The sequence below is a fragment of the Glarea lozoyensis genome (genome assembly GCF_000409485.1).
Source record: "Glarea lozoyensis ATCC 20868 chromosome Unknown GLAREA10, whole genome shotgun sequence".
Taxonomy (NCBI): Eukaryota; Fungi; Ascomycota; class Leotiomycetes; order Helotiales; family Helotiaceae; genus Glarea; species Glarea lozoyensis.
In genome coordinates, this window is record NW_007360984.1 from 1,924,540 (window position 1) to 1,938,082 (window position 13,543).

Below are 13,543 nucleotides of genomic sequence, written 5' to 3' on the forward strand. Positions count from 1 at the left end.
TTCTCAAAGTTATAATTTGCAGGGAACGGATGTTGATGCACATAGTGTCATTAACGGAGTCATTGGAAGTAATTGGTGTTCTTGGATTCTACAACCATCAATGGGAATATCTCAAATGTGAAGGGTGCAGGCATGAATATCGGCTGGGAATCCATTATTCACAGGGGAATTTGCAGCTATTTCGGAGGAGAACATGAATTTTATGATGGATGATTAACGATTAATGAAATTATGCCTGGCGAGAAGTTTATATGAGATGAATATTGAGGACGGAAATTAAGTATTGGCATATGCTAGATGTTAGCAACATTATTTCATATGAAAATCACAATAGCAAAATGCACAGAGTTCTTATTCTAACATGTCTTTGGTTTCTCTTTCAAGCAGCCAGGTGAGAATTTCTACAAATGGTAAGAGACGCAATCTGACACACAGGTGTTCTTCACCAAGATGCCAATATCTTCATCTGCTTCTTGGAATCGTTTCTTACACTCTCCTCTAACGTCTTGAGACATTGGTGAAGAATCGAAGATACTGTCTGATAATTCTTCACCTTTATAATGCCATCATATAACAGTTCGGCAGAGCGAGATGTACGCATGGTTGACATGAGAGATTGAGAGATCGAAGCAGTAGAATGTTTGGATAGAATGGTATGAGTCAAGCAAGTATTGACGTAAGAATTGAGGCAACAGTTCATTCTGATACTTGTTTTGTCTTACATGTTGAAATTATTGGTGTTTTAGGGAAGAAGAACTTCCTGCTCTATGCACTCAACTGCGCATGGTCTGTTGTAGCACAGAGAAGGGAATACCAGAATTCATTCGAGACTCATGTTTTCATATTAGGAACTGACAGTACCCTGAGTTTTCTCTCATGAATCAAATAAAACATCATAGAAATGAATACTGGTAACACCCTGGTGAAGCTGGGACGAATAGTACAAGTAACGTATTTGTAAGAGAAAGAACGAGTACGGGAAATGAAGATACTAGTGTTCGATAATGAAAGAATTTGCAAGCTCAAAACGATAGAACCAATCTAAAGATTCAAGGATTACAATATCTTCAGGAATTGTTACATTCATGTTGAGTGACCAATATCAAGTCTTGGCACCTTCCGCGACCCCAGCAAAACTCTTCCCAAATTCAAACCGCAACAATAACTCCACAGCAACAAACTCATACACCAAACATGTCTTTCAGTTTCTCCTTCTCGGGCGACGACATAGAAGAAGACCAAACCACCACCTCCCATCCCCCGCCCACCCACGCAGCAGAAACCGGCACCTTACGCCGACCCTCCAGCTCCGCATTCCCCGTCGCCGGCCAACCCTTACTAAAACCGCAAAAGCATGACTTAACCCAAATGCTCAACTTGCTACCGAGTAAAATCTCCTACAGCACGCTGACTATCAAGTTAGATGGGAATGAAGGGAGGGAGGTCAGGATTCCGCGGAGAGAGCTGTGGGATGTGAGGGTGCAGTTGATGGCGGAGGATGATGAGGAGGGATTGGGGAATCTGGGGAAGGATGATGTGAAGACGGGGGTTTATGAGGGGGGGTTTAAGAGTTGGGAGAGTAGTGTTGATGTTGTTAGGGTGGTGGATGGGAGGAGGGGGTTGGTGGGGGGAGGGAGGAGTGTTTTTGAGGTGTGTTCTTCTAGTTTTGAGATGTGCAATTTTATTATTATTTTGGAGAGAATTCAGCTGATTTTAATAGCTCGGTTGTGGTACAGCTCTTCCATCTCTTGCGATCTTTCAATGGCTTCTCCAACGTACCGTCACTACCACAGGAGCCGTCAATCTTGGACTCGCAGACTACAATCCTACGGTCCTCCAACTCGTCACACTACCCAATACCCTACTATCATGGGCTCAAACCACCAAACCAGAAACTTGGGAAGCAGAAGGCGAACTCGAAATCGATCCCGATCTCATCTCCCAGTTCCTAACAAGCTTGCAAATTCACAATATCTCACTATCCTTCTATTCTGGCGCCTGGAGCCCCGAATTCGTAGATCTTATATCCAGCGACTCAACATTAAAATCGACTCCCCTTACTATCATCGGTGCAGAAACCATCTACTCACCTGCTGCGCTCGCTTCTTTTGGAGAGACATTAATGAGTCTACTGAATTTACCGAGTGCGGAAGGAAGTACGGCGCTGGTCGCGGCGAAGAAAGTGTATTTTGGAGTTGGAGGGTCGATGGAGGACTTTTGTGATTTGGTTCGGGGGAAGGGTGGTTTGGTTGAGCAGATTAGGGAGGAGAGTGATGGGGTAAGGAGGGCGGTTGTGGAGGTTAGATTGACGGGTTGAGGGATCTGGTGAACGAAGAAGGAGGTACTTACTGATCATCAACGATGTCCAGACACTGCGCTTCGTGGCGGTTGCGCGAAGGACTTGCTGTTTGACGAGCTCTTGAAGCAAGGGGTCACCTCGAGCTATCATGATGCATGCGTTGTGTAGGAGATGTATGCCCCAAGCAAGATAGCCTGATGAGTTTGTTGGTAAAATATCCGAAATTGGTTGCACCTGGATATTGTAGTCACGAGAAAGCGGTTGTTATAGTGCCATTATACAATTCATATCAGAATAATCACACATCAAGGATTCATTGGTTCTGCCAATGCCAAAGTGGTATCATACTCAAGAGGTCCCGCTGTACACAAAGTCTACTTAACTATCCTTCCCTCCCTTTTTGCTACCACCACTTTTCCACGCACTCGTTCGCTTCGCGGCTCTGCCAGTAGGTTTCTTCTTTCCCTTTCCTTTGCCGCCCATTTTCAGATCTTTTGGCCTTCCGTTCTTAGCACTAGCCCTATATCCCTCAAAAACAATTGCTTCTGGCGTTTTCGCGATACCTTCAATCGACTTTGCGCCATCACCACGTTTACCCATGACCATGTCATTTGCACCAGTGAGTTTCCCTTTCTTAAGCTGCGCCGCACCCGCTCTTCCTAATAGCTTTCCCGCACGACCATGCAAAGATGCTTCTTCGGCAGGAGTTTTAGGGTTGTAAATTTGAGGTTTTGATGAAGGCCTTTTTGAGTTTTTGTTTTGGAATTGTTGCGAGGCGAGAGCGGTCTTGCGAACTGCTTTGGCGCGCACAACACGGAGAACTCTGGGTAGCATAGGTGGGTATTTCTTTTCGTTAAATAGCAGAGCAGCTTCTACTGCATTGGCATCCTGAATCTTGTTAGTTCTAGCTCGAGGGTGATAATTCCGTAAATTTACCTCAAATTGAACATACGCAAATCCCTTTCCAACTCTAGTCTTTTCATCTCGAACAACTCGTACACTTTCTACAGTTCCAGCTTTCCCGAATTGTCGCCAGAGTCCTTCTTCAATATCTGATGGAATCTTTGATCGCTTTCGCTCAGTCTCACCACCCTGATCCAGCAGACTCTCATCGTCAACAAAGCCTAAATTACCAACAAATACACAACGTCGATGATCTGTTTTCGCAGGATGTGCTACACCGTCCACTCTTAGATGTCGGTCAAGTACCATGGTCCCATTAAGCCGCTTTACCGCTTCTCTAGCAGCGTATGCTGTGGAATATACAACATAAGCATTTGTGCTTTTAGTCGTCGCACCCATGAGATCCTTCTTGACGAACGCAGCCTTTTTGGGTAGTCCACCACCTCCTGCATAGGCCGTTGATCTGAATCTTAATGACTCGACTTTATGTGCAGGCTTTCCTTCGGGTGGGTCTGGTAAAGAGTCCAGGAAAGACCCCATATGCGCCATCAATGTTTTCTTCGCAGACTTTGACGAGATAGCTTCGGTAGAAACATTGGCGAGGAAGACAGTTCTGGTCGCCTTTTCCAATTCGGAAGACTCTTTACTTGGTGCTAAAGATTCGTGGACGGGAACATCGGGTGGTGGCGCTCGCCCAGAAGCGTTCGCATCGTCTTCAGAGGTATCGTCATCGTCAGAAGCAGCTTCGTCCGCGCTCTGGGCATCTGAAGCGTCTTCCATATCCTCATCTTCATCCTCGGATGCGTCCTTCTTGGCCACGATTTTTTGGCGTTTTAACCTTCTCTCTGCTTGTCGCTCTTCCTCCTCCTTTTCTTCTTCCCTAGCTAATTTTGCCATGTACTTGCCCTCCAAGTCTTCTTCTTGTCTCGCTCTTTTCCGTTTCTTCTCTGGCTTTTGAGTAACGGCTTCAATAATCTTATCCAGTTTGGGTTCTTCCTCAACGGCTTCCTCCTCGTCTTCGGACAATCCCGAAATATTCGCATCTTCTAGGTCCTCATCAATACTACTCAAGTCACCGTTATGCCCGTCTGCTTCCCCACCATCCTCAGACTCATCTTCTTCCTCATCTTCGGACTCGGAGGGGACTCGTTTTCTTGTGGGTGGTGGTTCCTGGTATCGCGATTTTGGAGGGGCTTGAACGGGACCAGACTGTTTGACAAAAAATGTTAGAAAACGTTGGATAATGATTCAATTGCTTACACAGTGGACTTACACTTGAAGCAAACAGTAGAGCCAGTGACGGATCAACAGCAGTCTCGTCGCTCAGAACAGACTTTTTGGTGTGAATCTTTGAAGATTTCTTACTTGCGCCTTCAACGCCATCTTCCGTTTGTTTGCTGCGTTTCCCCATTATGTCGTTGCTGTATCAAGCAATGTGCGACGCAACTGGTAACTTTTTTGATATTCTTTCTCAAGAAAAATGCGATACCCACATGGCAGAAATTGGCGGTGTACACAATAATGCGGGCTGTTTTTGACCGCCTAGGCAGAATATTTGGTGGAGTATTCTAGAATCAAACAAAACATTGACATTCTTGATCACATCTTCACGGTCACTTTTGATTTTTGTTTACATGTAACATTCAGGCTACTCTAAAATCATGGCCCAGAAGTGTGTGCATCAATCTTGCGCGAAAGTGTACACAGACCCAGAAGAGGAATGCGTTTACCACCCTGGCCCACCAATCTTTCATGAGGGGCAGAAAGGCAAGTAGTATTTGACTTATAAAACATGTTCCTAAGAGTGTTTTTCTGTTTTAGAATGTTGGGCTTATAATTACTCGTAGGTTGGAAATGTTGCAAGCCACGAGTTCTTACCTTCGACGAATTCCTTTCCATTCCACCATGCACAACTGGCAAGCACTCTACGACAGATATTCCTCCAACCATTGAGAAGAAGCAAGGAGAGCAAGACGTATCCGAAAGTTCAGCGCCTACTGTAAAGCCAATTGCACCTGAAGCTTCACGAGCTCCCATTTCCGCGCCTCAGCCAACAGCCACACCACCACCTCCCCCACCAGAGTCAGAAGACGACGATCCCAGCCTCGAAATACCAAAGGGCAAGATTTGCAGAAGAAAAGCGTGCGGTCAATCATATACTGGAAATAGAGAAGGAGAGAAATGCGTGTATCATCCTGGAGCACCCATATTTCATGAAGGCAGCAAGGGTTATACCTGTTGCAAGCGGAGAGTATTGGAATTTGATGAGTTTATGAAGATTGAGGGCTGCAAGACGAAAGATAGACATCTGTTCGTCGGAAGTGGAGAGAAGAGTAAAGCCAAAACTGGAGGGGAAGAGGTGCTAGAAACAGTCCGGTACGTTGAGATGGCCTACAAAAACCAACACTGGAGACTAGGTCACTAATAAAGAACAACAGTCATGACTTCTACCAAACTCCAACATCTGCAATCGCGTCCTTTTTCCTGAAGAAGATCAACAAGGAGAAGGCTGTAGTAGAATTCTCCAAGACCGAACTCAACCTCGACCTCGTTACGACAGATGCCCTACCTAAGCGATACAAAACCGTGGTTCCATTATTTGGTTCAATCGATACAGAAGCGTCATCATTCAAGATAATGGGAACGAAGCTGGAGGTAAATTTTGTGAAGGCGGATGGTAGCTCGTGGCCAGTCTTGAGAAGCGACGAACCTGTGAGGGAAATCATTCAAATGGGAAAGGCTGGACGAGCGACGTGAGATCGAGATAAATGTTAAAAGTTAAGAATCACAAGCTTACAATATGAGCCCAGTTGCAAGACACTGTGTTCGGATACTGAGCATCATCAGCGAGCCAGTGACCTCTTTTTCGCGTTAACAGTATTAAAGTGACTCATAGGCCGAAACACATAGATTCCACACATAATTGAAATTTTCGTCATAATACAGTAGAAAGCCGGGTCACTGAGCAGGTACAGAGACCAGATGATTACGGACGGACCCCTATTAGCATTTTTGACTTCTTGCGGATCCCATAATAAAAATATTTCAATTGGTATCACTAACTCGCTAAGCTATCAAAAACACAAGATCCCTAACACCATCTGTCAGGATCCCACCCCTCAGAATGACAGTGACCTTGCCCGACAGCAAGGTGCAGGACATCGAGGAATTAACCCATTCTGAGATCCTCTCCATGACCGAGTCCCTGGATACACGCGGCGAGGACTGCATGGCCTACTTCTAGGAAAGCTTTCCAGGTCGTATTGGTGTTCTTCGTCGTCTTCATTGTCCATGAATGCATCTGTCGCCATGACCGTGCTTCTGTCTTCGTCCTCGTCGAGTGGGCGGCCTCTTGGGAAACCACTGTAAGAACGTATTAGCAATTAGAGTTCTACGATAGTAAGTTGAATTTCTTACAGATCTGCATCATCCGTCGGGCTCCAGACGCACGGAAACCAATATCGAAGAAGCGTATGTAATCCCCTTAGGACCCAATACCCAACCGTTGCCAGAATCAGAATTGGCGTTCCCATTGCCGTACCCCATGGGACCTCATCCTTTTTCCTGCACAGGATCTTGCATAGATATATACAAACGCCGATTTCAGCAATTACAGCACCGAGAGCCAGAAGTGGCCAGAAGGACCAGACGAGGAAGAACATCTCCTCCCCATCGCAGAATTGAAGTGCCAGTCCTGCAAAAGCGATACAAACGGTCAACCCAGCTGTCAGGAGTGTACATATTAAACAGATGACAAAAGTGATCTTGACTCTGGATCGATATTTTTGGACGAGTCTTGAGTCTGTTAACTCCGTCGCGTGAGCTTTACATGGATCTTCATTCTCCCATATACGCTGGTACTTTAGAAGTCTCCTACACGATAATCAGTATCACGTTTTTCAACACTAAGCAATCCATCGTACCTTCTTCGATTAATCGTTCGCGCAAACGCATATCCACAAATCCATAGTATGACAACAGAGGCACCAATCCCGCCCCAAAAGATCCACCTAACCTTCGAATGACTTATGTCCATCGGTAGTTTCGAGTACTTCCTGCACATGTCCAGTCGAGGGCCAGGGATTATTTCTGTTTCGTTCATCTTGACGTAAAGGGGCAGTTGTCGCTTCGGTGGTCTTGGCGGTTTGTCGTATGTATGATCGTGACCCTTCGCAACCCAAAATGAATACCAAGCAAATCGCGACTGATTATTAACAAAGCGAATGTGATTGAGAAACCGGAGATTTCTTAGAAGGAGGTAGGTCAGATGTTATGAAAAGAATGTCAGTTGGAAAATGTGTCTTCCTCTTGGGTTGTGGTGTTGGCAGGATCTAGAAGGCATCGGGCTGCGCCAGCTATTTGTATTACGAAAAGCGACCACGAATAGTACCATGAGTTGTTAGATGACGTCTAATCGTCGTAAAATGGAGCAAGTACCGTGGTAGTAGGAGTGCCGGCGGGTAGCGAAGCATTATAGTGCTTGTACTAAGCTTTCTGTACCCTCCAATAGGATCATTTGGATGTTGAATTCTTCTAGTCACTGTATCTGATTGGGTGTTCGTGGAATGGTGTTTCTTGGAAACTCTCTAGTATTGTGTTTTGATACTAGAATTCGGCATCTTAGGGAAGGGTCTGTCGCAGTCTAGACCAATTTGCGTAGCGGCTCCCCGTAGAATCGCACCAGTTCAACCACTAGCCAAAAATTTTGATGCTGTAAACCGCTGAGCCATTATAAGTTGATAACAATCTCAAAAGCACAATGGTCCTCGCGTTCTGTCCTCGAGTGCAAACGTGTCGCAAAAACCGAGGTCTCCTGTATGTAAATATGATACGATATGAATGCAATTGCGCTTTCTACCGATCATTTCATGGACTAAAACCGCGCTGGGTCGAGTCTGTCGTCGCTCAATATGCTTGTTAGACAGTTGGCATGAAAGTCCAATAGTCGGTTAGGACCGACTATCATACCGAATGTCGTAAGTAAAGAGCTTCGCACCGTACCTTGTTCTGCCGATAAAGCCCGAACAGAAGCATCAGAGATAAATCTTTTCATCTGAGGGAACTTTCTGCTGGAACTTGTCAAGAGAACGTCCTCAGCAAGTGCGAAAAATTGAATGGTTACAAAATAAATGACGAGGATAGTCTCATGGTGGAAAAGAAGAAAACTTGCCTGGAGGAACCCAGGGAAAACCGAAATGGAAGATGCAGGGGGAGTGATGGGTCAGATGCTGTTCATCCAGCAACATTACATTTTTATTCCATACCCTCCATGAGCTCTGTTCGGTCAAGTATCATCCCCTTCAGACCCGCCCATTCTCTTATAGCTTCCCATTCCTCGCCTTCTTCTTCTCCTCTTCGCCATAATTCTCGGAAACCCCAGGCACCAGAAATCTTGTCAATAGCTGCTCGTTCATCCTCTCGTACCCAACGTTCTCTCAGTGGCATCCCGGGTGCCCAAGTCACGCGATCCATCTGATCATTTGCAGTAGTTAAAGCAACTACCCCAATAGACCCGGTGAAGCCAATATAAGCTACCATTCCAGCAAACGCAACATTTGTAGCTAGTTCCGGTTCCATTGTAGTTTGCCAATGCGCAAGACGTGAGGCGAGTACATATGCGGCAAATGGAGCAGCCGCGAAGCCAGTGACTGGCAATAGACCGGTCTTTATAAACTTCGCACGTCGATAGGCTTTCGTTGCATAAGAGAACTCGATGATGTCCATGGCGGCTACTAAATCCCTCTTCTCGATTGCAGCCTCTAATGCTTTGTCGGCTATTGGTTGAGGGACAGCATTGGATGATTTGTCTGGATTCTGGACAGAATAGGTTATAGGAGTAGTTCCTTCTTTTGGTATCGGTTTGGTGGCATATAAATGAAAGACATCTGCAAGGGTTGATGGTTTCTTCAAGGTGTGCTGAATCTTGACATATGCAGCCAAAATATTAGCTGTTAACGGAATGGGAGGATGCGCAGCAATAGAGTAGGCTAGCTTCGAGAGCTCGTCTTCCATGCGAATTAGATCTGGCGTTTGATTTGATATCGACGGTACTCCCTCGTCGTCTTCCAAATCGAGAAGTGCGGAGGTAGCTCGATCCTTCCTTTCCTTGTTATCGGTTTGCTCTGGTTTTATTCCAGCTTGGAGAGCCTTCGCTAGCTCTATACATCGAAAGTAAAAAGACTCAATTTCTTTTTCCGAGGGTATTCTTTCCAAATCTTCCAATATTGCGTTGCTGATTGACTTAAGCTCAGTAAATGTTTGCTTTATCTCGGGAAGCGTTTTGCGGTGTTTCACGGCCGGCAATGTCTGCTCTACATCTTTCGATGTTGATTGTTTCCTCCTGACTGACGGTATGATAGATTCTTTCTGTGTATTTTGATATTTTGGATGCCTCGAAGAGAAAAAGCGAGTCGCGTTCGCGGACTTCGTAGCTCGAATTGATATCGCGGGGGAAGACTTTCGAGTTAGCATGGACTGGCAAAGATGGCAGACGCCAATGGTCGGTCTGAGGACGCGTTTCGACATGTTTAATTCGTCTTGGTGCTGTTCAATTGGGTTTCTAGCGGAACAATCATCTCTCTAAAATTTCCTGAGGTCGAGACAAGCGCAGCTCAGGCCGAGCTCCCTGCAGGCTTACTAAATTCAAGGCTGAAGTGGCCCGCCACGGAGGTGACGACGATCGCATACAGTTCATTGTCACCAAACATGCCAAAACTCCAGGCTTCTTCAACACAATCACAACAACATAATATACGCCCACCAAGAGCAAATAACTGCTACAAAAAACCTTACGAATACCACGAGATCGACTTGACCTGCATATCTCTCTAATTCTGATCGCAATCAACTGCTGAAGGCTTCTTGTCTTCAATCAGTCAAAATGCCTCCTCCACCTCCTCCTCCTCCACCGCCTATGATGGGAGGACCACCCCCTCCTCCCCCTCCACCAGGAGGACTTCCCGCTAGACCACCGCCTCAAAAGAATAGAGTACATATTCCGAAGGCCTTCTCTTTGACTAAGAGATTGCCTAAGCCCCAGTTTACGACCTAGTGCTAATACTTTCTTAGGGCGCTCTTCTCAGTGATATATCAAAGGGCAAAGCATTAAAGAAGACGGTCACAAACGATAGATCCGCGCCGATTGTAGCTGGAACACCTGGTGGAGCGGGCCCATCACCACTAGCTGGCGCACCTGCTGTACCTGGCATGCCAAAACCTCCCGGAGGACTTGCACCACCGGTACCGGGAGGAGGAAATAGAGCGAGAAGTAACAGCGATCAAGGTGGAAGAGATGCTGGAGGGTCTACGGGCATGGAAGCGCCACCACAGTTAGGAGGCCTTTTCGCTGGCGGAATGCCGAAATTGAAGTCTCGAGGAGGAGGCATAAACACTGGAGGTAAGTTATATGAGCTTTGGTTGTTATTCCATTAGGCTAACTGTATTGTAGCAAACCGAGAAAGCTCCTATACATCAGATCCCGAATCATCACGAACATCCGCTCCCAAACCTCCCACTATGGCTGCCCCAAGGCCACCTCCCACATCCGCTCCGGCACCTCCTCGACCGGCACCGCAAAGCAGCTCATCGACTTCAGCGTTTGTTCCATCACTAGCGAATTTGCGGAAAACTGGCGTGAGCCCTGGTCAGAGACCGTCCTCGTCTGTATCAATGAAAGGACCTCCACCGCCAATAGGAAAGAAACCTCCTGCCCCTCCAGGCTCGCGAAAGCCCTCTATGCCAGCACCTCACGCACCCCCTCCTCCCCCAAGTTCTGCACCTCCTCCACCGTCGTCAGCTCCCCCAGGTCTACCGCCTCCATCTGCCCCTCGACCACCGATTGGGCTTCCTTCTCGATCGCAACCACCCCCACCACCCCCTCCACCGCCAACCCCCGCGCCATCTACAAATGGAGCAGGCCAGAGTCTTGCAATGCAAGCCGCTATACGGGCGGCACGAGAAGCCTCTCCAGCTGCAGCCCCTCCGCCGCCTCCACCACCACCTTCTAACGCGCCCTCATTCCGAGCATCTCCTCCACCAGCTTCGGCTCCACCCCCTCCAATGAGCCGAGCACCAAGTCAAGCACCTACTCCCTCATTGAGAGCACCTTCACCACCAGTATCTGCTCCACCGCCTCCAATGAGCAGACCCCCAACCCAGGCGCCCACAAGATCCATGTTGGATCCTAGCTCCTATACTCTATCATCATTTAATGGAACTTTACCGAAAAGTTCCAGTCCGAATAGAGATTCGACGGCCTCTAGTAGAGTCGTCATACACGATCCGAGATGGAAATTTCAAGATGAGAACATTTTACCCAAACCAAGGGATTTTACTGGGGGAGCGAAGAAGTATAGAGCGGGCCGTGGTAGTAGTGTACCTTTGGACTTGAGTGCATTTCAGTGAGGGGCCAAGAAATGGCTAGGTTGAAGTATATCATCAAAGTTTTGATATCATGGGCAGGAGTTAAGTCAATAGACGAGCACGAGGCTTGAAGGCTTCACGGAATCCGAAAACCGTTGGCGAAAGCCTTGGGAATGTGGGGTTCCGGTTGGATTTCAAAGGCGCCCTATCAGAGGGGATGCAGCTCATAGGACCCCCCAATCGGGGTGCAAATGACAATACAAAGAAAATCCATGTAAAACTCCAATGACCACAAATTCGTAAACTTTCGTAATTAAGCTTATTTCCGACTAAATGATCAAGTTTACCTCATAACAGCCTTATAGCTTTATTTTTAGCCTCTCACGAGCGTTTGTAGTGGGACGGATGCGCACCACAAGATCAACTCCTCCGTAAAGTGAATTGACCACCGTACTGTAGATCCTCCTGCAGCCGTGCGAGGACGCCAAAAGACCACGTTACCGAGTCTACATAAGCAGAAGTCGACACCTTGACTTTCGTTCACAACCACTTTCATTATCCCAGCTGTCCAAAACCGCGATAATTGAACTTGCAGATTCGCTGGCCGTTCAATCAATCCCTTCTCATAAACCGTCTACCACGAAAGATTTAGTGTGCTTCCAGCAGGACTGCGACAATGGCACAAATCAGAGGAACGGCAGGATATAATCTGGGAGGCCAGACAAACTTTGGAGCGCCCAACATGCAGGAACAAAACAAAGACCCAAGTCCTCTAGACACGATCAAGCAGGCTTCGAGCAAGATTGAGGACTTTTTGGACACGATCAGTGAGCCAGTCAAGCCGTAGGTGCTCCCCAAGTCGCTGCACGATGCGCAAATAGCCCCGCGGAGGAGTAACTGGGAGGACAGCTATGTAGTTTTGGAAATTGAAGTTGGGTATTTTGGCGTACTAGATAAATGCTAATCCGTGTCTTTTCTGCAGATATTTACCGGCGATCGGACGATTCCTAATCGTGGTCACTTTCCTCGAGGATGCATTGAGAATCATCACACAATGGAGCGACCAACTGTTATACCTCCACGACTGGAGAAAAAGTAGGACAAGACCCGCCTTCTACGCGCCCAAATAGCTAACGGGGCAAACTACAGTTCCAAACGGGTTAACCCACCTATTCCTCATAGCGAATGTGATTGCCATGGTTTCCTGCTCGTCGCTCGTCATCGCACGTAGATACTCGGATTACGCAGTCGGTGGATTGATTGGTGTGGTGGTCACGCAAGCATTGGGATATGGACTCATTTTCGATCTCAACTTCTTCCTCCGAAATCTGTCGGTTATGGGTGGTCTATTGATGGTCCTGTCCGATTCGTGGATTCGTAAATCCAAGGCATTCGCAGGACTTCCAGAATTGGACGAGAAAGATCGCAAGATGTACTTCCAGCTTGCTGGTCGTGTTCTGTTGATCTTCTTGTTCATTGGATTCGTCTTCAGTGGCACCTGGAGTCTCTGGAGAATCATCGTCGCAATGCTCGGATTCGTGGCTTGCGTTATGGTTGTAATTGGCTTCAAGGCCAAGTTCAGCGCTATCATGCTGGTTGTCATTTTGAGCATCTTCAACCTGTTGGTCAACAACTTTTGGACTGTAAGTCGCATCCTATTCAAACCCTTGTAAAATCACAACTAACACCCCCCAGCTCCACGAACACCACCCCCACAAGGATTTCGCCAAGTACGATTTCTTCCAGATCCTCTCCATCGTCGGAGGACTTCTCCTCCTCGTAAACAGCGGACCAGGTAAATACAGCATCGACGAGAAGAAGAAGGTATATTAGAAACAAATGTTTAGCCCGCGCAAGCAAAAAGTGGTTCCAGAGGATATGTGGTTGCAACCAATGGGGCTGTTGGGGGGGGGTTTAGGAAATTATCTCGAGAGCAGTGTTTGGCTCTCGAAAAGAAGAAGAAAATGGGAGGGTTTATCC

The 13,543-nt window shown here is 47.0% G+C and overlaps 7 protein-coding genes across 7 annotated transcripts; 4 read left to right on the forward strand and 3 right to left on the reverse strand.

Annotated features, from left to right (window-relative positions):
• Positions 1-1,194: 1,194 nt before the first annotated feature.
• Positions 1,195-2,317, forward strand: GLAREA_05651 (uncharacterized protein; the record flags this gene model as incomplete). Its single annotated transcript, XM_008078940.1, has 2 exons — positions 1,195-1,650; positions 1,721-2,317. 2 exons carry the CDS (start codon positions 1,195-1,197, stop codon positions 2,315-2,317), a joined length of 1,053 nt encoding a protein of 350 aa, XP_008077131.1.
• A 360-nt stretch (positions 2,318-2,677) lies between these two features.
• GLAREA_05652 (RNA-binding, RBD) lies at positions 2,678-4,613 on the reverse strand (the record flags this gene model as incomplete). The annotated part of the gene is made up of 3 exons (XM_008078941.1): positions 2,678-3,187; positions 3,236-4,411; positions 4,476-4,613. 3 exons carry the CDS (start codon positions 4,611-4,613, stop codon positions 2,678-2,680), a joined length of 1,824 nt encoding a protein of 607 aa, XP_008077132.1.
• Positions 4,614-4,863: 250 nt separating this feature from the next.
• On the forward strand, positions 4,864-5,959 carry GLAREA_05653 (HSP20-like chaperone; the record flags this gene model as incomplete). Its single annotated transcript, XM_008078942.1, has 3 exons — positions 4,864-4,876; positions 5,050-5,578; positions 5,641-5,959. The coding sequence occupies 3 exons, from the start codon at positions 4,864-4,866 to the stop codon at positions 5,957-5,959; spliced, it is 861 nt and encodes a 286-aa protein (XP_008077133.1).
• A 362-nt stretch (positions 5,960-6,321) lies between these two features.
• Positions 6,322-7,304, reverse strand: GLAREA_05654 (uncharacterized protein; the record flags this gene model as incomplete). The annotated part of the gene is made up of 3 exons (XM_008078943.1): positions 6,322-6,565; positions 6,620-7,075; positions 7,126-7,304. 3 exons carry the CDS (start codon positions 7,302-7,304, stop codon positions 6,322-6,324), a joined length of 879 nt encoding a protein of 292 aa, XP_008077134.1.
• A 1,151-nt stretch (positions 7,305-8,455) lies between these two features.
• Positions 8,456-9,727, reverse strand: GLAREA_05655 (uncharacterized protein; the record flags this gene model as incomplete). Its single annotated transcript, XM_008078944.1, has 1 exon — positions 8,456-9,727. The coding sequence occupies one exon, from the start codon at positions 9,725-9,727 to the stop codon at positions 8,456-8,458; it is 1,272 nt and encodes a 423-aa protein (XP_008077135.1).
• Positions 9,728-10,082: 355 nt separating this feature from the next.
• GLAREA_05656 (uncharacterized protein) lies at positions 10,083-11,605 on the forward strand (the record flags this gene model as incomplete). Its single annotated transcript, XM_008078945.1, has 3 exons — positions 10,083-10,190; positions 10,271-10,598; positions 10,650-11,605. The coding sequence occupies 3 exons, from the start codon at positions 10,083-10,085 to the stop codon at positions 11,603-11,605; spliced, it is 1,392 nt and encodes a 463-aa protein (XP_008077136.1).
• Positions 11,606-12,239: 634 nt separating this feature from the next.
• GLAREA_05657 (uncharacterized protein) lies at positions 12,240-13,396 on the forward strand (the record flags this gene model as incomplete). The annotated part of the gene is made up of 4 exons (XM_008078946.1): positions 12,240-12,406; positions 12,546-12,658; positions 12,713-13,206; positions 13,259-13,396. 4 exons carry the CDS (start codon positions 12,240-12,242, stop codon positions 13,394-13,396), a joined length of 912 nt encoding a protein of 303 aa, XP_008077137.1.
• Between the last annotated feature and the right edge of the window lie 147 nt (positions 13,397-13,543).